This window comes from Neolamprologus brichardi, chromosome 9 (assembly GCF_056152115.1).
Source record: "Neolamprologus brichardi isolate AB-2024 chromosome 9, ASM5615211v1, whole genome shotgun sequence".
In the NCBI taxonomy this organism is placed as follows: Eukaryota; Metazoa; Chordata; class Actinopteri; order Cichliformes; family Cichlidae; genus Neolamprologus; species Neolamprologus brichardi.
Window position 1 is genome coordinate 39714579 of NC_142112.1, and position 23140 is coordinate 39737718.

Genomic DNA, 23140 nt, shown 5'->3' on the forward strand with positions numbered 1-23140 from the left:
GGTCAGGTCACTCAGGAAGTGAAGAGGACTATATACTAAGAAAGATGATCTGACCACTGCCAAGAGATTAAAAGCCTACACGACACACGAGAACGACATGACGGTGATGAAAATGAGACAAAGTTACAGATAAGAGGAAGTGAAAATGTGGAAAGTACAGAGGATTACAAAATAAGACAGGACATGACTTGAAATAGAAACTCAAAGTAAAGATGGGGAAATGTACCTGTCAGGTTTGGACGGGTGAGATAAGACACTGTGTGTGGATCCTTTCCACGCATTTAATGTAATACACACCTTTAAAGTAGCTTTAAACATACAGCCTGCTGATGTTCGTCTGTACTATCATTATCATCGCGACTCTGTGTTTGTGATGCATTTTTCATGCTGGTTCACCACTGAAGCTTTAGGTTGAAGTAAAACCAGTAAAAACCTGCGTGACAGGAGCTTTGAATCCCGTGTTGAAGTTTGTTTGCACGATTTAAATTTCTTTAAAAAATATCTTCAGTCTTGGGGGAAATGTTTCTTGTGCAGAAGGATTCAAAGTTCCCGTATCTCTCTCACACACACGCCTGCAGAAATCCAGCTGATTTCCTGTAAACGGAGGGGGGAGGAGAAAGCAGCAGCTGATGGGGCAGTGTGAGGGTGCAGGAAGCAGAGACGTCGAGCCTGGAGCAGGGTGAGTGTTACTTCAGCTTTCTCCTGCGCTTCTTATCACAGTGTTTTATTCCGTCTTTAAAACCTGCGGGACTCGGTGAAGGGTGGGTGAAAGAGATCAGAGTGAGCCTGAAACTGTGTTTGACTTGTTGAAGAGTTTCTGTTTTTTAAACACTGCGTGTTTTAATCACTTCCTGGTGGGGTGAGCGGGATTTGTGGGACACAGCTCTCAGTATCGATATCTAAACTGGTGATCTGGTGTTGATCCTGAAACAACATAGTAAATGTTGTTCCAGGTTCAACATTGCAAGTGATCAATCACGTTGTTGTGACGTTATTCTTTGGCGCGCCGAGCCATTCGTGCATTTATGAAATTCCAGTGTTGCAAGGACAATATCAATTCTGCTCAGCGTTTATTAAAGGGTCAGGCTCCGTTGATCGGCGGACACAGGCGCTTTCTCGCAGCTTAAGTACAGTTTTTTGTTTTACGGCGGTTTTTCCCGAAGTCGCAAACGCATGACGTCACAACATTCTGATTGGTCACTTGCAATGTTGGTCCTGGAACAACACCAACACGACGATATCAGATCGTGCGGTCGGTGACACTGTTTACAGCTGGAGTCTGTTTATCTGACTCCATCACCATAGCAACCACCCAGCAGGCTCTCAGGTGTAAACTAGTCGCGCTACACGCAGACAGAACGATGTTCACCTTATTTCCACATAAGGACCGCTGAGCACATGGCCGTGTCTTCTCCACGTACACCATAAACCATAAACACGCCGGCTATTTCCGGTTTGATTTCCCTGACTTGTGTTTTCGTTTGTGGCGTGGTGAAAGCGCCTCCGGTTAGCCCCACTTACCGCTTTCGAATCACCAAGGTTACGCCGGCTACCCTGGAAATATTTTTGCGCACCTATATGGTTATTTACGGTTCAAGCTGTGTCGCGATTCACGGTGCTTTTAGGTGCAGCTCGGGTTGTTTAAAGGGCCTTGTGTTGTAATTTCCCATGGTGGGATAAACTGATGTGACTTTAGATTTAAAAAGGCTTCACAGACAGCAGATCCTGTCATTGCTTCTGCTCCTCTTTGCATGTTGGTGCCTTTTGTTCCATTCTCTGTGAGCGCTCCACATCACGTGAAAACGATCACAGATGTAGTTGAGGACATTTAATAAGAATGTGGCGGTGCTGGTAGAAACAAGCCTTTTTAACAACCACACAGGTGCACAGATTACTTTCGAGTGTAGATGGAGATGGAAGGAAAAGAGGTCTTTGGTTCGAGGCACTTTTGACATCTCTAACCAAGTCGTTTTCTTATTGTTGGAGAGTTACAAACATGAATTTCGACTCAACACAGAAAGCATGTGACGCACACTTCTTTGAACTTTAATATATCACAGCGATAAAAACTATGCTACTGGATCTCTAATGCAACACTACAACAAGATGAGGTGCAAATTACTAAAATGCTCCATAGCAAAGTATTAAAAAGGGACTCGGCCGAAGAAAATTCTGCCTTCTGGCTCCATCACCAGCTCCATGACCAGCTATAGTCCCTCAAAGCATCCTTCAGCCCAGGGGAGTATCCGGAAGTCTGTGTCTTTGACGGATGTCCTCCAGGATCAGTGCACAGGCATCAGCGTGTGTCTCAATCTGTTCGAAACATTGAAAAACATTTGCCATAAAAATAATTTTGCATATACTTTATATCATTTTAGGAAAACTGTTATTTTTTTTATCTATTTTAATCCACGTGATAAGGGGAAGAAAAAATAAATACATTTGCCACATCATCATCATACAGAAAGAAACCAGAGACTGTGATTTCAAACAGCTAAAGTAATCCTCACCCACACTGCAGTGAAGACCAATAACTGCATTTTACAGACATGTACACTGTTCAAATTAGTCTTAAAGCCTTTCCATAATCCCAACAGAGAGGAACAAGATGCACATTTCTTTATTAACTCTGAAAATAAACAGACATTCACCTGTTAGTGAAGCATGACAGGAATAAGGTGATTCTCTACATGTCTGTGTGAGACAGCTAATATGTGTCAGAGCAAACCGGTCAAACCCGACTTTAGATAGAGAAACGTGCACAGACATGCAGTGTGTTTATTATAGATATTATTATTATTATTATGCTTTAGAAGATGATTTAGTGAGTGAAAGATGTAACTGAATGCAGCTAAAAAGATCTGAATAATGCTCGGGACAGTACGGCGCCTAAAGCAAAGCAGAAGTCACCCTGCATGGATGTGGCGTGGTGACAGCTCCAGGTATCTAAACTTGGCACAGAAAAGTAAGGAAATGTATATTTGGTTTATCTATTTTTCTTTGTTGTTGTCTGTTACCTTTTTCTGCCACTGACATGCTGGATGTTGTGTCAGACCTGAACACACCAACATGTGTTTCAAGTTTCACTTATTTCTAATGTTCAGCTGTTAGTTTAACAGCAGCACGAGCAGCACAGTATAGTGGGAGAAATAATGATTAGATCTGCAGCTGATTTTGTACTTACAAAGAAATGAACAGTTTCTAATTTGTGTGGAAGTTTCATTTCAACGGAGAGAGACAGGATATCGACCAAAAATCCAGAAAAATCCTCCCATCTGTTACAACGTAGTGTCGTTCCTCCATGACACAACGACTTGCACGGAGCTCCAGACCGAGGTCCATTGATGGTCACTATATTTTTTCCATTTCAGAATAATGGCACCAACAGTTGTCACCTTCTCACCGAGGGTCTTACTGATGGTTTTGTAGCCCATCTCAGCCTTGTGCAGGTCTACAGTCTTGTCCCTGACCTCCTTTGATGGCTCTTTGGTCTTGTCCTTGGTGGTGGAGAGGAAAGAAATTGAATCAGTGGACAGGTCTGCTTTATGTACAGTGAGAGTGGAGATCAGGAGTGTCTGTAATTGATCGATTGGCCAATTGTAATCTGTCAATCTGAAGAAGCCAAAATTCTGGGAAGTAGTAGGTCATGTTTTGTTGGTGGACCAAATATTTATTTCAATCAGAGAAATGCAAAGCAGTTTAAATATTTTGTGTTTTTTCGTCTCGCCCATTAAAATAAAACTTCCATAAACGTCTGACTTGTTCGTTTCTTAGTGAGCAAACGTACAAATTCAGCAGAGGATCAAATCATTTCCCCCCCACTGTGCAAAGTACTGCTGTGATGATCGTGAATTCACAAGATGAATGATCTTTGGCAGCATTACTTTTACTTCCTGTCTCGTTGCTCTCAGCTTATTTGCAGCACTGGTGTTATAGTTATAGTTTAATATTGTAATTGCTCTTCATGGGTCTCTATGGCCTGTTCCTCAGATAATGTCTGTGGAGGAGCTCAGTTGATCCACTTTGTTTAGAAGAGTTTGCCATACGTTATTATAGAAATCATTATTTGATAAATAAAAAATAATCAAACGAATCTTTATGAAGCTTTGAATTATTTGTCATTTTGTGATTGGTCATAGATTGAAAGGGGGCACTGCTCCAGCAGGTTGTCTGTGTCTGTCAGTTTTTTAACTTTATTGCTTTCTTTGTTGTTATCTGATTTTGAGCCTGAGGAAATCCTTAAGCTTGTGCTCTGTGGAATGTCAATCCTGACAGTTGTTTGAAGTCTTTGTCACTCACAAACAATTACATACTTGCGGGAGTTTCTTCTTTTCACCCTTCAGGGTTTTCCAGCCCTGGATTATCCAGTAATCACAGGAGCACTTTCGATTTTAATAAAGTCAAAATAAGGAAGTGGTGTAAGAAGGGAGGTCTACACAGCGATTGAGAAAGCGAATACGATACAGTCGTTTTCCTTTTGCCATCATTAATTCTGGCTAATGTGCAGTCTCTAAGGAGTAAACTGGATGAACTGCATTTGAATGTCATGCATTTACGTGTCCACAGGGATACATGTCTAATGGTATTCACAGAGACTTGGCTCAGGGATTCTGACCCTAATTCTCTGGAATTAAATGGCTTCGGGTTTCCCATTCGTTTGGATCGGGACCCCGGAGTTACCCAGAAATCTCACGGAGGAGGAGTGTGTTTATATATTAATCAGAAATGGTGTGAAAAGAGATCTAACCCTAATAACAAACCATGGTCTTCGAGAGCTCTTATAAGGCTGATTCATGAAAGAAAAAAAGCTTTTATTAAAGCTTTGTCCTTTGATGAAAGAAGGGTGGGAAATCTTTTTGAAACAATTATGACTAATAAAAGTCCAGCGCCTGATAATATGTGGCCAGGTGCTACAAAATGTGTGCTGAGCAATTATGCGGCATCTTTTCTTACATCTTTCTTTCATCACGTCAGCAACAGAAGGGTCCAGAAAAACTCTATTATTTCTCCAGCTGCAAAAACACAAAACCTACATCATTAAATTATTTTAGGCCTGTCGCTTCAACATCTTTAGTGATGAAGTCCTTTAAAAGACTTATAAGGAAGGAGATTCTGCAGCAGGTAGAAAAGCTTATCAATCAACTACAATTTGCACACAGGCCTCGTAGAGGTGTTGATGATGCAGTGACTACTTTATTAAATTTCTTATATCACCATCTGGATGGGGCCAAAGCTCATGCTCAGCTCTTATTTATTGATTGTTCTTCAGCTTTTAATACTATCCAGCCACACCTCTTAGCTGATAAACTTCTTAATCAATTTAAACTTGATTTTAATCGCGTTAGTTTGATTTTAGACTTTTTAAATTTCTCTACTGGTTCACCACAGGGTTGTTGTCTCCCTCCTCTACTACTTGGTATGGTAATTTGTCTTTGACCAATAAGGCTAGACTTAGTAACCTGGTTAAATTGGCTGGTCAGATTTCAGGGAGGTCTAAGGTCCAGCTTGTGGACTTTTATAACAGGCACTTGCTGTGGAAGACAACCTCTGTTGTATTATGTTCAGACCGTCCTCTGAGCATTACACGACAGTGGACATACTGCAAATCAATTTCCCACTGGGGACAATAAAGTTTGATCATGGGTGTTCCTACGCTGGAGATGTCATGAATATTTGAATGAAGATGAGTGCAATAGCTTTGAATGACACTGTGTTCTGTCATTATTTGTTCACATATTGAAATATCGTCATTCAATTATTTGGAGCAACATTTTGAAATGTAGGAAAAATGTCTCAGAATTTAGTGTTTGAATGTTTCTCATATTTAAAAAAAATCAGTCTCTCTAACATCTAAATGGTTCTTTTCTCCCTTCCTGTGATTTAAGAAAAACCCTCACATTCGCGTCCTCCTGAGACCCCGCCCATTCATTTATGTTTCATTTATGTAGTGGACACAAACACAAAAGTTAAACTGACAGATGCTTTTTTTCATGGTATTGCATTGATCACTGCTTTTTTTTCATTATTTCAGGGTGACCACTGGACTGAACTACCTCTGATCAGCTTTTCTGGAACTGAAAACTCAATGTTTCCCCTCAGCTCAGAGTTTGGGGTCAAACAAAGGCCCTGAGCTCACAGTCACTACCTCTCATACTAAAGTGTAGAAGATGAATAATTGTGTGGAAAATGAGAAGGACAGCGCCAACTCTTCACAATGTAACAGCAAGCAGTCCAAAGCAGAGCCACTGGCCTTCAGTAATGAACCCAGAGCCTTGGACACAAAGTAAGAGAACCGCCACTGACTTATTTTTAATCTCTTTATCCCAGAGATGGCATATTATATATACAACAGTGTAAATTAAGTAGATCCTGTTTCTGCTTTAAACTGTAGTGTAACTTTCTTAAGATGAATTGTGGAGAGAGTATGATAAGCTGGGAATATTGAGTGTATTTCTGTGTTTCAGATATTTGCTGCAAATGATTTCTAGTTGAGAGAGAGAAGAATTAACGTGGGAGATTATCCTGCCTGATTCTTAATTTGTGGTTGTTGTTGTTTTTTTTTTTTAAAAAAGAAGAAAATTAATGTTATTATCATGAACATCATATGAAAGACCCACATGATCAATAGTGTGTCTCACTGTGAGACTGTGCCTCACCCTATCATGTAACTTATTTAAGTCACCTGTCCTGCTCTTCTGCGTCGTGCCATGCATTTATAAAGATCTAAGCATTCCACGCTGCACTGGACAGCATATACTACATCCTTAAGTTTGTGTTTGGGAGTTTTGCCTTTGGGATAAACCAGTTTTTCCCTGAGGGAGTGGCTGGGTCGGAAGTACACTGGGATCCAGTGCAATGTGTCAATCACTGGCTACCAAAACTAGTGACTTGGGTCATGGAATGTCACCTCTCTGATGGGGAGGGGGCATGAGTTAGTGCATGAGGTTGAGATATATTTACTAGATATAGTGGGGCTCACCTCAATGCATGGCTTGGGCTCTGGAGCCAAACTCCTGGTGAGGGGCTGGACTCTGTCTCAGTCTGAAGTTGTGCCCTTGGTGAGAGGCAGCGGGCTGGGATGCGTGTCCTAGTATCCCCTCTGCTTGCTGCCTGCATGTTGCGGTTTCTCCTGGTGGACGAGAGGGTTTGTTCTCTGCAACTTTGGGTTAGGGAATGGGTGCTGACTGTCACCTGTGCTTATGCGCTAAATGACAGTTCAGAGTACCCAGCCTTCTTGGAGTACCTAGGCAGGGTGCTTGAGGGTGCTCAATCTGGGGACTCATACGGGGAGACTTCAACGCTCATCTGGGCAATGAAAGTGAGACCTGGAGGGGCGTAATTAGGAGGAATGGCCTGCCAGATCTGAACCTGAGCAGAGTTTGGTTATTGGACTTCTGTGGACCACAGTTTGTCCATAATGGACACCATGTTCGAACATAAGGGTGTCCATAAGTGCACATGGCACCAGGGTGGTTGGTACCTGTCATGGTAGAAACCCCCAAACCAAATGGTGGACACCAGAGGTGAAGGGAGCCACCAGAAGGAGTCCTATCGGGCTTGGTTAGCCTATGGCATATCAGAAGCAGCTGAAAGGTGCTGACAGGCCAAGCAGAATGTTTCAAATGCAGGTTTGACAGGTTTGTGAGTGTACACTTTATCCAAACCTAGTGAGGGTTTACTCATGTTTACCACTCAGTGTCTGTAGCTCAGGAGGTAGAGCAGGTCACCTACTGATCGGAAGGTTAGCGTTTCCATCCCTGGCTCCTCCAGTCTGCATATCAAGAGTGTGAATGTGTATGAATGTAGTTAGAAAGCACTCAATTTAGAAAAAGTGTCTGATTGGGTGAATGTGGCGTGTTGTATAGAGCACTATGAGTAATCCGGGTGAGTAGAGAAGTGCTATATAAGAATCAGTCCATTCACTGTCTGAACAGAGTTTCATCATGTTACTTTTGCACTATTATGTTCCGGCACATGTTGTTATTACATGGCTTGATTAAGGTACACATTAGGCTGACATCTGGGGCCAGAGCTGAAACTGTTCTGGGCCAGCACAGGGCCAGCAGTGTGTCTGCAACTGGCCCATAGCGCAAAGAATGACGGCCCTTTGGTGGCCCAGATCAGGGCCACCAAAGGGCCATCATTCTTACGTATGTGGGCCATATGTAAGCACATTGTGTGGGCCAGATCCGGGCCATACAAATTTTGCTATGTGGGAAGGGGATGAGAGGCTTCTCGGCTTAGGCTGCTGCCCCTGCGACCCAGCCCCAGGGAAGCGGAAGAAGAAGAAACTGGATGGATGGATGGATGGATGGATGGGTTTCAAGGTGATTTGTGAGGGAGAGATGTGTTTCGAGTCATATCGAAATGTTATGAATTCTGAAGTAAATCTGTTGTTTTAATCCTTCATGTTAAAAAAAAGAGACAAGGGGGCTCATTAAAATATGAATTTGATACTTTTGGATGCCAGTAGCTTAAAGTAGAGCATGTCTTTAAAAGGTCTAAAGGAAGCATAAATTTAATTCAAGTCTTCAGTTAAAACAGAAAAGTAGATGCACGCTAACCCTTCACAGTGACTATCCAGGATTTTACATGTTTTGTCAGATCTAGATCTTTTTCACTTACACCAAATGATGAAAACATTTGTTCACAGAGAGAGGAAGAGGAGTGGTGTTTGTGAGGAGGAGCAGCTGTCCTGCTGTGTTTTGTGTCAGGACATCCTGAAGGATCCAGTCTCTACCAGCTGTGGACACTGGTTCTGCAGACAGTGCATCTCCTCATACTGGGACCAGTCTGCTTCATCAGGAGACTCCGGCTGTCCCAAGTGTGGTAAAAGATCCAGAGCCAAACCTGGACTGCAGGAGGTTCTAGATGAACATAAGGTCAGTCTGAGGAGGAGATGTGAATGTGTGACTGAAGGTAGTGATGAAACAGGAAGTAGAACCCTCCTCAACACCATCTACACTGAGCTCTACATCACAGAGGGACAGAGTGAAGAGGTTCATACCCAACATGAGGTGAGGCAGCTGGAGACAGCTTCCAAGATGGACGCCCTCCATGACACTCCAATCAGGTGCCAGGACATCTTTAAGGCCTTACCTGACCAACAGAGACCCATCAGAGTGGTTCTGACCAACGGCGTGGCTGGTGTTGGAAAAACCTTCTCAGTGCAGAAGTTCACTCTGGACTGGGCAGAGGGCTTGGAGAACCAACATGTCAGTGTGGTGGTTCTGCTTTCATTCAGGGAGCTGAACCTGATCAGAGATGAGCAGTACAGTCTTCTGGAGCTGCTCCATGTTTTCCATCCACCATTACAGAAGGTCACAGCAGAGAAGCTGGCTGTCTCTCAGCTTTTGTTCATCTTTGACGGCCTGGATGAAAGCAGACTTTCATTGGATTTCACCCACAGGAAGCTGCTGTCTGATGTCACACAGAAGTCATCAGTCAGCCAGCTGCTGACAAATCTCATCCAGGGGAATCTGCTTCCCTCGGCTCTCGTCTGGATAACTTCCCGACCTGCAGCAGCCAATCAGATCCCTCCTGCATGTGTTGACAGGCTAACAGAAGTACGAGGCTTCACTGACGCCCAGAAGGAGGAGTACTTCAGGAGGAGATTCAGTGATGAAGAGCTGTCCAGCAGAATCATCTCCCACATGAAGACATCCAGGAGCCTCCACATCATGTGTAGTATCCCAGTCTTCTGCTGGATCACTGCTACAGTTCTGGAGCACATGTTGACTACAGAGCAGAGAGGAGAGCTGCCCAAGACCCTGACTGACATGTACTCACACTTCCTGCTGGTTCAGACAAAGAGGAAGAAGAATAAGTTCCATGAGGGACATGAGACGAGTCCACAGGAGCTGACGGAGGCTGACAGGGAAGTTCTTCTGAAGCTGGGCAGGCTGGCGTTTGAACATCTGGAGAAAGGAAACATCATGTTCTACCAAGAAGACCTGGAGCAGTGTGGTCTGGATGTGACAGAGGCCTCGGTGTACTCAGGAGTTTGTACAGAGATCTTCAAAAGAGAGTGTGTGATCTTCCAGAAACCAGTCTACTGCTTTGTTCATCTGAGCATTCAGGAGTTTCTGGCTGCAGTCTACATGTTCCACTGTCACACCAACAGGAAGTCAGAGGTGCTGAAGGAGTTCCTGGTACAAAAGTACAGTGGGTCATCTCTGGATGATTTCCTTAAACAAGCCGTGGAAAAGTCCCTCCAGAGTAAAGATGGCCACCTGGACCTGTTTGTCCGCTTCCTTCATGGCCTCTCTCTGGAGTCCAACCAGAGACTCTTAGAAGGTCTGTTGGGTCAGACAGAGAACAGTCCAGGAACCATCCAGAGAGTCATCGAGAACCTGAAGAAGATGAACAGTGATAAAATCTCTCCTGACAGAAGCATCAACATCTTCCACTGTCTGATGGAGATGAACGACCTCTCAGTACATCAGGAGATCCAAGAGTTCCTGAAGTCAGAGAACAGATCAGAGAGACTCTCTGAGATCCAGTGCTCAGCTCTGGCCCATATATTGCAGATGTCAGAGGAGGTTCTGGATGAGCTGGACCTAAAGAAGTACAACACATCATTGGAGGGACGACGCAGACTTATTCCAGTTGTGAGGAACTGCAGCAAAGCTCGGTGAGTCCAGATCTGATCATTAGCATTATTGATCAGTGCCAATTAGTAGTTTAGTTAGTCTCAGGTTTCATGTTTCACCTCTCAGAGGGGAAGTCCAGGTGCTTTTCTATCCAAGCGCCTTAGACAACTACAGATGAACTATGAAGTGAGCATTGAAAACTGCATTTCTCCATAAATTTTCTGCAAAGTCAAAACTTATTGATACTTTAGTCTTTAATAATTTAATTTCAGGGCCTCTTTAGTACCAGGTTTTAGTACTCAATTCTACTCAGAAAAATAATTAGAAGTTTGCATCTCCAGCCTCTACCAAACCAAAAATAAAAAATAAATTACTGCTAGAGTTGCAGTGCTGAAAACAAACATATTCCAAGATTTGGATCTTTTACACGCACTCTCCTTTAGAATCTTTGATCATCATCCACAAAGAGAACAAATGAGGGCCATAACGATCAATAGCACTGGCTAAAAGTTGATAAAAAAGTTGGAACAATAACACCTGTCCATTGTTGGCCTGTAGCCCATGGCCAGGTCTGACTGGGTTCAGTCTTGATCTTCCAGCAGCTACAGGTCCCAGTAAATTCCCTCTGTACTCTATCTGTAGGCTGATCAGCTCCAAGTCCACAACATTTCACCAATGCCAGGTTATGACTGTTATCATTGGCAGGCCAGTCATTTGAAATAGTAAATCAGCTATAACCCATTGTTTCCAGGTGGCTCATTTTTGAGGCATGGATGATAAAGCTAAATTTAAAAGGTATATATCTCCTGATCCATCCACCTGTTCCAATTATGCACTTACTCCTCGTTTCAATTAAATGAACACTTTTGGTGTCACAGCAGCACAGCTGACTATGTGGTTTGCATCCATGAAACACTTGTTAGATTTTCTCTGCCAATGCCAAACAGTTTACTCTGGTATTTACTTTTTCCGCTGTCATTTCCTGGATTGAATGTTTGAAGAAACAATTGGCCCATTTCGGGGAAATTTAAAGCTCATCAGCATGCAGAAGAACCAAACACAGCCACAACAGCCTGGCTCCACCTTATCCTGGTCACCAATTTGGTCACACACTACTGTGGCATAGCATTTGTTACAAGTCAGCCAATGTGGTTGTGTTGGTTACTGGCATGGACAGCACACCCAAGCTGATTCCACATGTGTTGGATGAGGTTAAGGTTAGGACTGTGGACAGGTCTTCCTCTCCACTCCCAAATGTAGTCGCTGATAAACCCCACTCTGTGCGTGCAAGTGTTGTCATCTGGAGGATAGAGTCCAGGCCCAGACTGTGGAGATATGGGATTGCCACTGGTTACAGTATCTCAGTATCTCTCTGCATTGAGATTTCCTCCAATAATGCAAAGCCTTATTTTTCCAGTGAGTAAGATTCTGCCCCACACCATCACACTGCTTCCACCGAAAGCTGTTACCCGATTGGTGCAGCAGTCAGCATAGTTTCTCCTTAATCAAATCATTTAAATATGGTATACTTGGAGCAGACATCAACTGACCACCGTAGCAGGGTTCATGCTCACAGGCACCAATCAAGAACCTGATTAGCAGCACCTGGGCTACTAGAAGCTCAAAAGAAGAGTCAATAACAGAATAAGCTGTTTGGCACTAGCATAGAAGACTTGGGAAGATTTTTTCATGGTTGCAACCGACATACTCAAATCTGCTGCTCAACCCACAAATGGATTTTCCTTCATTTCCTTAGAAATGGGCCACATTTAGGGGAAGATAATGAGGATTTTCATGGTATAAGATGCCAAGAAGCATTGTTATAGCAAAGGAATATTCTACCAACCCAAATTTCCTTTTCTTTTGTGCTAAGTTTATATCCTATATGTTACTTTTTCTTTAGTCTGACATTTGTAATAAAGTGCTATTTTGTATTTTATCAGAATTTTAGAGCTCAGTCGTCAAATTGTTCACACACAATCACAGATGAGATGTTTGCATATTATGATGTTACCCTCTTTTACCTTCATATACATTCAGTCTGTGTTTATAATGGAGAGTTACTGCTTTTATACTAACACATTTTATATTTTCTCAAATTGAAGACTGAATTCTTGTGGTCTCTCAGAGACTCACTGTGAAGTTGTGGCCTCAGCTCTCAAGTCAAACCCCTTCCATCTGATAGAGCTGGACATGAGTTACAATGACCTGCCGTGTCCAGGAGTGAAGCTTCTGTGTGCTGGTCTGGGGAGTCCAAACTGTCGACTGGAGACTCTGAGGTGAGTTCACTGACTGCAGATGCTGTTCTTCTATAGTTCAGATATTTGGTGTAAAGTTTGAAACTTATTTCTGTTCATATATGTTCAGGATGTGTCTGCTTTGGAAATCTTTCCTTACCAAAAGTAACTACGACCTGCAGAATCCAAAAGACCAAAAAACAGTTTTTTTCTGTTGGCTCATTGTCAGACTGTAGCAGGATTCATTTAATTACTGAGAGTCTTTAAAATCAGGTTTCTAAATCATCCTCACACACAGCTTGAACCTCAGACTAAGGTACGGATTAGGATTGAGCCTGCAGTATAGATAGCTTTAGTAAATGCTATTGTGTGGAAAAATATGTGATGATAATGTTACAGATACTTGAAAGAATAACATCACTAATTAGATTTTAATTTACATAATTTATTCTTTCAAATTTACCCAAACTGCTTTGGTTGTTACATTTGAGACAAAGGGAAAAACATTCAGATAACTGTAATATTTATGATTTTAGTGCTCTGCACTGACAAAGATGAAGTCATATATTGCAGTTGCTTGAGGTGTGGTTAGTGTCTGACCTGCATGGTGTTTGAGAAAATCAAATTGATGAGAACATATCTTAATAGCTAATCAATGATTTACTAGTGTGTGTGTGTGTGTGTGTGTGTGTGTGTGTGTGTGTGTTTCTCTTCACTCAGACTGAAGGACTGCTGGTTGTCAGAGATCAGCTGTGCTACTCTGCTGTCAGCTCTGATGTGCAACCCCTCCCATCTGAAGCATCTGGACCTGAGTGACAATATCAGCCTGCAGGATTCAGGAGTGAAGCTGCTGTGTGCTTTTCTGGAGAGTCCACACTGTCAACTGGAAACTCTGAGGTCAGACACCAATTTTTAGTTGGGTGCTAAGATGCATATGATTTGGAAGTTGTAGTGACACTAAACTGCAGATATAAAACAACGATCAGTATACAATGAAAGTATGTCTCATGTGTGTTTTCAAAAAGACAAGCATCATTGTCAATTCAGTTCTGGATTTAACAGGAAGCCAATGAAGGGAAGCCAATGTAGGAGAAATCTGCTCTCTCTTTCTAGTCCCTGTCAGGACTCTTGCTGCAGCATTTTTGAATTAACTGAAGGCTTTTCAGGGAGTTTTTAGGACTTCCTGGTAATAATGAATTACAGTCGTCCAGCCTGGAAGTAATAAATGCATGAACTAGTTTTTCAGCGTCACTCTGAGACAGGATATTTCTAACTTTAGAGATGTTGTGCAAATGGAAGAAAGCAGTCTTACATATTTGTTTAATATGTGCGTTGAAGGACATGTCCTGGTCAAAAATGACTTGGAGGCCAAGGTAATGCCATCCAGAGTAAGAATCTGGTTAGATACCATATTTCTAAGATTTTCAGGGCCAAGTACAATGACCTCAGTTTGATCTGAATTAAGAAGCAGAAAGTTAGCGGACATCCAGGTCTTTATGTCATTAAGACATTCCTGCAGTTTAACTAATAGGGGTGTGTCTGGCTTCATGGACAGAGTTGGGTGTCATCTGCATAGCAGTGAAAATGTATGATATGTACTGTACCTGGTACAAGTGATTCCAAAAACTTTGTACAGTTTTGATTACTGGTTGAACCTCTATCTATCTGTTTAACTTTTCATTAATACTGAGTCAGGTTAAACTTTATTAATCCCAAACTGTCAAAAATCCTGTGTTCCTTAAATTTAAGTTAAAAACAAACTCATTCGAATACCTCTGTAAAGTTCATACTCCAATTATTGGTCACCTCAGAGAGATGAGGTCATGTGGTCAGGTTTGTTTGAATCAAACAAGAAGGTCAGACTCCAATCTTAATGTTAACAGAAGGCTTGATGATGATTCATGATAATAAGTCTGTTGATTAAAAAAATAACCTCACTGATGAGGACATCAAAAAATGAAACTTAAATGAAACTTAAATATCTACATCTTTTTTTCTTCATTCAGAATGACAAATTGCAGATTGTCAGAGGTCAGCTGTGATTACCTGAACTCAGCTCTGAAGTCCAACCCCTCCCATCTGAGAGAACTGGACCTGAGCAGCAACTACGACCTGCAGGATTCAGGACTGAAGCAGTTGTGTGTTTTTTTGGAGAGTCCACACTGTATACTGGAGACTTTAAGGTCAGCACCATGTTTTAGTTGTGCTGAGATAAACATGTGAAGAAGAAGAAGTCCAAATTAAGGTTGTTTCAAAGCTGAATATCTGAGCTTCAATGAGGTCTGAATTTCAGTGTGTGTTTATGGGTCTTTAACATAATTTAGTGGATTCTCATAAATTTAGTATTTGTAATTCAGATAATTCTTGCAAAGAATTACTGCAATCTAAGAATGGCCAGAAACTGCAGGTTTCTTTTTGCATCTTATTTCTAACATTAATTCAAATCTTCATTATCTCACTTTCACTTGACACTATACACAGAACAGTTGTGCGTCATTTAATTTAATACAGTGATACTGTGTCATGTTTAACCGCCAATCAGAGCCAAGGATCAGACACTGACAGCCGTTGACAGGTTTAACAGGTTTAACAGGTTTCTTGAACAGGTAGACAGTCCTCTGCTTGTTCTCCATGCGCCAATTCTTATCTACCAATCTGAGAAACACAGCCTTTATCTATTTCCAGGCACAATGCCAGTTTCGCAGATGGTGTTGCAGCAGATGGGACCACTTCACCATCTTGACTAGAAATTACAGTCAAGATGGTGATTTAAAGAAACTTCAAATGTAAAGAAACTGTCACCAGAAGAGCTTAGGGTGTTGTGTGCATACTCAATCCAAGTTAGATGGGAGCTCAAGGTGACTGATTTTGAAGATACTTCACATCGTAAGACTGTTTCTACCTACTGGTTTGGCCAGGACTCACTCCAACAATTTATTTACCAAGATGCAAACCTGACGTTAAGCTCACCTTTGCCCCTAAAGCTTCAGATGTCAAACACAGTAAGAGAAGCTGAAACGCAGATGTGAGGAGCAGATGTTCATCAGATTATGACGTCACTCTGTTTTATCTTCATATACATTCAGTCTGTGTTTATAATGCAGATTTTCTGCTGTTATAAACACACATTTTATATTTTCTCTAACCGCAGACTGGCTGGTTGTGGACTCTCAGAAGCTCACTGTGACAATGTGGCCTCAGCTCTGAAGTCCAAATCCTCCCATCTGACAGAGCTGAACATGAGTTACAATAAGCTGCAGGATTCAGGAGTGAAGTGTTTGTCTGCTGGACTGGAGAGTCCAAACTGTCGACTGGAGAGTCTGAGGTCAGTTCACTGACTGGTTTTTACTATATTTCATATCTTTATGTTTGAAACTTTTTTTTTTACATGTTTTATTCTTAAATTAGATTGGAGTACTGCTGGTTGTCAGAGGTCAGCTGTGCTTCTCTAGTCTCAGCCTTAAAGTCCAGCCTGTCCCATCTGAAACATCTGGACCTGAGTAACAACACTGATGTGCAGGATTCAGGAGTGAAGCATCTGTGTGGTTTTCTGGAGAGTCCAGGATGTAAACTTGAAACTCTGAGGTCAGTCAGAATGTTTTAGTTGTGCTGAGATGAATATGATGTGAAAGTTGTGCTGACACTAAACTGCAGACATCAGGCTGATATTATACTGATCCACACTGAGGATCTTGATGGTAAAGTCTGTTTTCTTCTTCTCTGGTTTAGTCCATTGACTGCAGCAGAACAATGTTCATATTTCAAACCTTCAAAGAAGAAGAAAAATCCTCCACTGCACAATTCACTCTGAAACGCTAAAATACTCCATTCTACCTTAAAATCTTGCTGACATTTAAATAAAAAGCAAAATCTTTTGTACACAATCTGAGTGAAAGAAATAAAAGTTCAGTAGTATGGCATCATGTGAAGATTATATAGTTCTAGATTTTTAACCTTCTTCATCTTTCAACAGATGATGAAACACTGAATGACTTCAAGCTGAAACTTACTAATGAACTATTTTTTTTTCTTCTTCAGATTGGAAAACTGTGGTTTGTCAAAGATTGCCTGTGATTATCTGGTATCAGCTTTGAAATCCTCCTATCTGAGACAGCTGTACATGAGAAGAAACAACCTTCAGGATTCAGATGTGAAGCAGCTGTCTGATCTGGTGGAGAGCCCACACTGTAGACTGGAGACTCTGAGGTAAATAAATTGTTGGAGTGAGTCCATGGTATTTTCAGCAGTACTATAATTAACACAGTGAAGAATTAAAGCAAAACTCCAGTGTTTCCTGTAAATTTACAGCTTTCTCAGTACCTCTTTTCTCAGTGAAGCCTATGAGACAAAAACACAAAGAGAACAATGACTGTTTTTATTGTGTTCATGTCTACACAAAATACATTTGAAATCCAACTGACATTACAGATTTATAGAGACGTTGGTCCTCACTCATCAAACTGTGGGAGCATTAAATCTGATCTCACACTTTGTTTTCGCATTTCAAAACTAACCACCTGGTCAGTTTCATTTTTGTCACAGCCCTGAAATCAGAGAACTGTCATTAAATTTATTATCCATGTGATATTTACAGACCAGAAACTCCGACATCCATGATTCACATTTGTACATGTGTCTTTCTTTCAGTACATTCGGTCATGTTTGTTAGTCCAATGATATTTCAGAAACAGACGACCATCTTAAGTCTTTGTCTTTATCTGATGAGCATTAGTAAAAATCATAGTCTTGTGTCCTGTTACATATCACAGAGGATGCAACTGAAAACTGTGATATTAATCTAATAGAATAATAATTACACTGCCATGACTTGATGATAAAGACATGATACTGAGTTAAATGTTGATTTACATAGTTAACATTTCAGCCAGAGTTTTTCCAGCTTCAAATAGGCTGGACTTGAATGATGAAGGCTGGAATCTGGGGTAGATTTTTAAGCTAATACTCCAAAAGAAGTCAGGTTAATTAAAGACAGATAATGGAAAAGTATCCTGCATATGTTGAACTTAATTCATAGTGCAAACCTGAGCCACTTGTTGCCCTGAATGGGACTAAAGTCCCTGCTGCTCTTTATACTGGATGTAACTCCCTCCAAGTAGAATGACAGACACAAGGTGTTCTTGACTCCTACTGGCATTTATTAGATGCCAACTGTACAAAGCAACATAAAATAATCAATTTTCACATTAAGACGTTGTCATAGCGAGTAAACATTAAAACATATTATTCACCAACACAAAACATCCACAATCAGTTCATTTGACCTTTACAACATGACGACTGTATTACACATAAATAACATAAACTCGACAGGTCTGTCACAAATAAACATCTTATTTTCATACCAGCACATAAAATACTAATTACATGCTCCATTGGCCGCATTAACTTGAAGAGGTTAATAAAAACACATCTTGCAGTGCACCCTCTTTACCCAAACCTTGCTGCACACATCCCCAAATGTCTATCCACAGACTGAGAAAGGAAAGATGCTGCCCTCTACCGAGTGTGGCATGTAAAATATTGTCAAACCTAAACAACAGATTGAACATTGGTTCCATCCTGGACACATTATGTAGAACCTTTCAATGCGTGTTTAAAAACAACAATGGATTTATTAAACATAAATTATTTTAAATTGTAACTCAAAACCATAAAATTAACTTAAACTGCACAACTGCCACTTGTCATCCCCTCTGCTCTTTCTCTTCTCTCTGCAGGTGGAAATGATAAATAAGGTGGTGCATGTGCAGAGTGAGGATGGGCAGTGTCCTGATGGACTGGGCCAGATGTCTAAGAGGTGGAGTAGAGATGAAGGTGATTAGAGCAGCTTTTAGTCTGTGTTTAATGACGCTAACAGAGAGAAAGAGTCAGGCTGAAGAGAGCTGTTAAATTCACAAACCCTCCAATCTCACTGTACTGTTGGGGGGAGGTGACTGTTATCACTGCACTTTCGTGGTGTCACTGAGGTCTTGGTTCATTTCTGTCTCACTGTTCTAGAGTTTTTCAGGTTTTGTTTGTGAACCTTTGGTTTCCTGTTTTTATTTCTTGTATTATTTTCATATATTGTGAGAAGTAGTTAATGTGATTTGGGGTCTATAATAACGATACTGTGATCGTTTTATTTTATGGGTATTCTAATGATTGTCCAGTTCTGTAACCTAGTGTTTTGGTTCATGTGTTGTCTTTTATTATTACTCCCTCATTGATGTTGCTGCTTGTATTCTGTGTAGTTTCCAACCTGTTCAGTTGGATCTCCATTTAGCAGGTTTTTTGCTTTTTAATCTCTATGAAACAAATTTGACTTTGAACAGAATATTTCATCAGTCATCATCATCACACTGTAATGATCATAGTGTTTGTATGTTCCCTGTCTCTTCCACAGACAAGTGGATCAAACTTTGCCTAGGGCTCCGTGCCTGCAAACATCTATATTTAGTATACAAATATTTTATACAAACCCAAACCCAACAATCACGTGTGTGTGTGTGTGTGTGTGTGTGTGTGTGTGTGTGTGTGTGTGTGTGTGTGTGTGTGTGTGTGTGTGTGTGTGAGCACTGAATAAAGTCTAACACTTTATGTTCTTTTTACTTGAGTTTTGCTCTTTAAAGAAAAAAGACTGAACTTTGAGCAGGTTACAGTCTCTTTCTTTGATTCCCGTCAAAAGTTCCTCGGAGGATATTGAAGTTGGACTTCAGTGAAGTTTAATGCGAGATGGAACGACTTCAGAGAGAACAGTGACCCCACACATAATAATAATAATAACAGCACTTGAGATTTAGTGCTTTCAGACGCCGCTCATGTGGAACGAGCTGCCAGGATGGATTCGGGGGATGGTTAGAGATTCGACTTTAAACTTTCTTTCAGGATGAGTGATGACACAAAATAATTATTTTCCAAACACATGCAGTTACTGGGGTTAGGTTCACTGGTGGTTCTTGCCCATACCTGTGAATGGTTAGCCCTGCATCAGAGTGACGACCTGTCCAGGATGTACCCGCCTCTCACCCTGTGGAAGCTGGGATGTCTTCACTCAGGAAGCCATTGAAGTGGTGCGGGCCACTCAGGACAAGGCAAAATGACAGACACAGCGTTCACAGTCACAAGGCTTTTATTTCTCACAACAAAGCTACTCAAATAAGGTTTGATCATTGCAGGAGAGAATCCTTCTGCCACTGTTTCTTTTTACTCGTAGGGAGAGGTTCCCTGAAGACCAGGATGCAAAGGAAGTGTATTCCAGAAAGAAGAGGACCAGCTCTGAGGAAGCAGGTAAGCTGTAAAGGTGAGTAACTCTCTCCTCAGGTAGGGGAGGTGATGCTGGGAACAGGGAGACAAAAGCATTAGCAGGAGCAGACTATCAGGTTTAGACTGGATGCTCGAGCTGGTCCTTAACTACCTGTGTTTAATGAGGATGATGAAGGGCGGGAATCATGACTCCACCCCTGGATGATGGAGGAAACGCCTGCTCTGGACTCAGAGGGGGTCACAAAATCCACAACAAACCAGCACAGAACACGACAGAGACAACGTCCCCATTCATCAGCCGGATCATTTACATGGTTCATGCAGGGACATGCTGTGCCAGTGTCTCTGAAGTGAAAATAATATAACTGATAATCGAGTGACTGTTAGAGTGAGGAGACAACATGGCAGCTGTCATCACACTCCATAAAAGATCAAAAACTGAAATTAAACTTTGAAAAATGTCATGAAAAGCTCATATTTTACACGTAGGTCTTTCCGATGTAGTAAATAAAGTTTTAGTTTACATTTTTTTATGAAAACCCAGCAATGTTTACTCAGTGAACCCTGATCTGCGAGAGGCAAAGAACACCACTCACTCAATATTGGCTGAAATAGCAGTGAGGTTAATCACATAGAAGCAACATGTACTGGAATGTTTTGGTTTCTGTTCTCTTCTTATGAATCTTTTAGTTTGAAGTTTTCTCAGAGTCTTTCCTGTCCATCCATCATATTCATCATGGTTACATTCCTCCATCCATCCACTTTCCACTGCTTGTCAGCATCCAGATGTTGGGGCAGCAGTCTCAGCAGACATGCCCAGACCTCCCTCTCCATTTCCACCACTTCCAGCTCTTCCACAGGAATAATGATGTATTCCTAATCCAGCCAAGAGACTCCCCACTGCTTCCTGGGTAGAAACAGTCAGATGACACAAGCACATCTGGATCCTTCCAATATGGAGTAGTAGCTGCTCCGGTTGTTATTTTATCTCTTAAGTGGTGAACATACTCTGACACTCTGACGGTCACACAGTCACAGAGCTGGCAGGCATGAGGATATCCACTCAGATCCACAAGTCACTTGGACTTCAGGAGACTCTGGCAGATGTTGGGGAAACTAACACCCACATTAGGCTGAGCTCGACTCCCTTATTATTGTGATACCATAAGTTTGTGCCCATAGGTGAGGGCAGGAATATATTTATATCATCTCTTTATATTAGGGTCTCAACCTTACACTACAAAACACCTTCCACCTGAGGCAACACCTTATTCTGAGACCACACTTTCCCACATTTTCCACCTACGAACTCTAAAAGATTGGTGCCAACATTCGTGGCATTTTGCTCTAAATAAACCTTAGATAAATATCCTGCAGATATTTAACTTCATTCAGTAAACAAGAAAACAGTGAATGTAACCTGTTAGCAGGTCAGCTAAAGAAAACTGAATTCACACCTGAGTTCACATCTAACCACAGTTAAAGCCAAACCGAGTCACATCACATATACAGACATTCAGTGTGGTTCTCTATGGAGGCTGAAGGCTGTCAAATAATTTACATGATTTGTCTCCAAATGAGTTCAAGCACAGAGAAATTAGCTGATTAATTCTTAACACTACCGCCTTAAAAAGCAGTTGTTGTTTTTTTTTAACTCGAAGCCTTCTACGCTACAAGACACATTCATGTAGTACTTTATGCTTTCCACCACTACAGCCAGTTTACATCTATGTCACAGAGAGGCTCCAGCCAAACAGGGACTCGAATGTCAAGCATCATCTATGAGGGGCCCTCAGTAACCGATGCACCACAACAATGACAATAACTCAGCATTGTTGATTAAACTTGGGTTGATTTTTTGGAATATTCAAACTAAACAAAACCAGTTCAGCACTGTGAGCTGTAAAAGTTGGATCTAAATTTGATAGATTGAAAAGTTTTTCTGTCTGGATGCTCGAGACTCACTCCAAACTGCTCCCACTCTGATCAGATGCTCTTTATGGTTTGTTGTTGGGCACATCTTCATCATCCATGTTCCTCTAACACATTAAAGTCCTGATCATCATCGTTTCCATAAATATGAAAGCTATTTATTCTCTTGAAAAGGAAAAGCTGACAAAAGGTTCAGTACCTGCAGACAGCCTCTCAACTTCCATAAATTTACACTATCAACAGTGATACACAGACACGAGCAGTAGTGGTTAACAGGAAATCTTGATTTGGCTCATTCTTATCAAGTAAAGCAAAGAATTCACAACTTTATACATTTTATACAATAAAAGTTCATTCAGAGTATTTCAAGTCAAACAGAAGGTTTTAGTCAGACTGAGACTGTTAAAGAAACTCATTCAGGAGCTGCAGAGCTTAAACCAAGTCCTTTGGTCCTACCAGTCAAACAAACTTGCAAAGATCAATTGTGAGTCTGAGGCTGTCGGTCTGGATGAAGTCCTGCCTCTGCTCCTGTCAGTGTTTCCTGAAGAACTGACTGTAAAACAATTAATTCCTGTGGGCAGCTTGAATGAAAGTAGAGCACAGCTTCAGTCTGACAGCCCGAGTGCTGCTGCCCCCTAGCGGACAGGAGCATGTAGAGCGCCGCCCACACCCAGATACTCGAGGTTCTCTGCTGCTGGGAGGAACAGATGGTTCTCGGCTAACGTTGCATCTGTAATGGTCTGAGGCAGGAAGTCAGCCTGGTAGTCTGGATTATCAAGGCTGTGACTGGTCACCAGAGGGCGCAGTTTGCAGGAGGCGTTCAGGTATTCGGGTCCATAGGGCACTTGGGAGGTGCTCAGATCCTCCAGCGGGTGGGGAAGTGGGGGGGCACCCCAGCCCAGGCTCAGGTCCTCATAATTAGGGTTTAAAACCTTGGAGAGCCGGCTGCTCTGGCTGGTCTCACTCACACTCTGGTTCATGTACTCTGGAAGGCAGAGCAGGAAAATGCTGTTTAGGTATTAATTAATTTTCTGTCATGAAGACAGTTTGCTGTCCGGCTATTAATTGATTTACATCTCCTAATCATTTGTCACTGGTCTGAGTTATGTTTGATGA

General features: G+C 41.7%; 2 protein-coding genes across 4 annotated transcripts in view; one reads left to right on the forward strand and one right to left on the reverse strand.

Annotated features, from left to right (window-relative positions):
- Positions 1-661: 661 nt before the first annotated feature.
- LOC102793249 (protein NLRC3-like) lies at positions 662-19404 on the forward strand. Of its 3 annotated transcripts, XM_087846672.1 has the most exons (10): positions 662-679; positions 6032-6283; positions 8654-10633; positions 12698-12871; positions 13550-13726; positions 14836-15012; positions 15981-16154; positions 16238-16414; positions 16868-17035; positions 18568-19404. In XM_087846672.1, the coding sequence occupies exons 2-10, from the start codon at positions 6168-6170 to the stop codon at positions 18575-18577; spliced, it is 3153 nt and encodes a 1050-aa protein (XP_087702798.1). In that variant the 5' UTR covers positions 662-679; positions 6032-6167; the 3' UTR covers positions 18578-19404. The 3 variants fall into 3 exon arrangements, with proteins under 3 accessions (XP_087702798.1, XP_087702799.1, XP_087702800.1); XM_087846673.1 differs by lacking the exons at positions 16868-17035; positions 18568-19404 and having other exon boundaries at positions 16238-16433; XM_087846674.1 differs by lacking the exons at positions 13550-13726; positions 14836-15012; positions 15981-16154; ... (1 more) ...; positions 16868-17035; positions 18568-19404 and having other exon boundaries at positions 12698-12875.
- Positions 19405-19946: 542 nt separating this feature from the next.
- The window catches only part of LOC102792948 (melanoma receptor tyrosine-protein kinase-like), a 37146-nt gene continuing 33952 nt past the window's right edge, over positions 19947-23140 (reverse strand). The window contains exons 27-28 of the mRNA XM_006809276.3: positions 20244-23009; positions 19947-20164 (exon numbers count right to left, since the gene is read on the reverse strand). Coding sequence (XP_006809339.1) covers positions 22660-23009 — 350 coding nt within the window. The 3' untranslated portion in view covers positions 19947-20164; positions 20244-22659. The remainder of the gene's footprint in view (positions 20165-20243; positions 23010-23140) is intronic.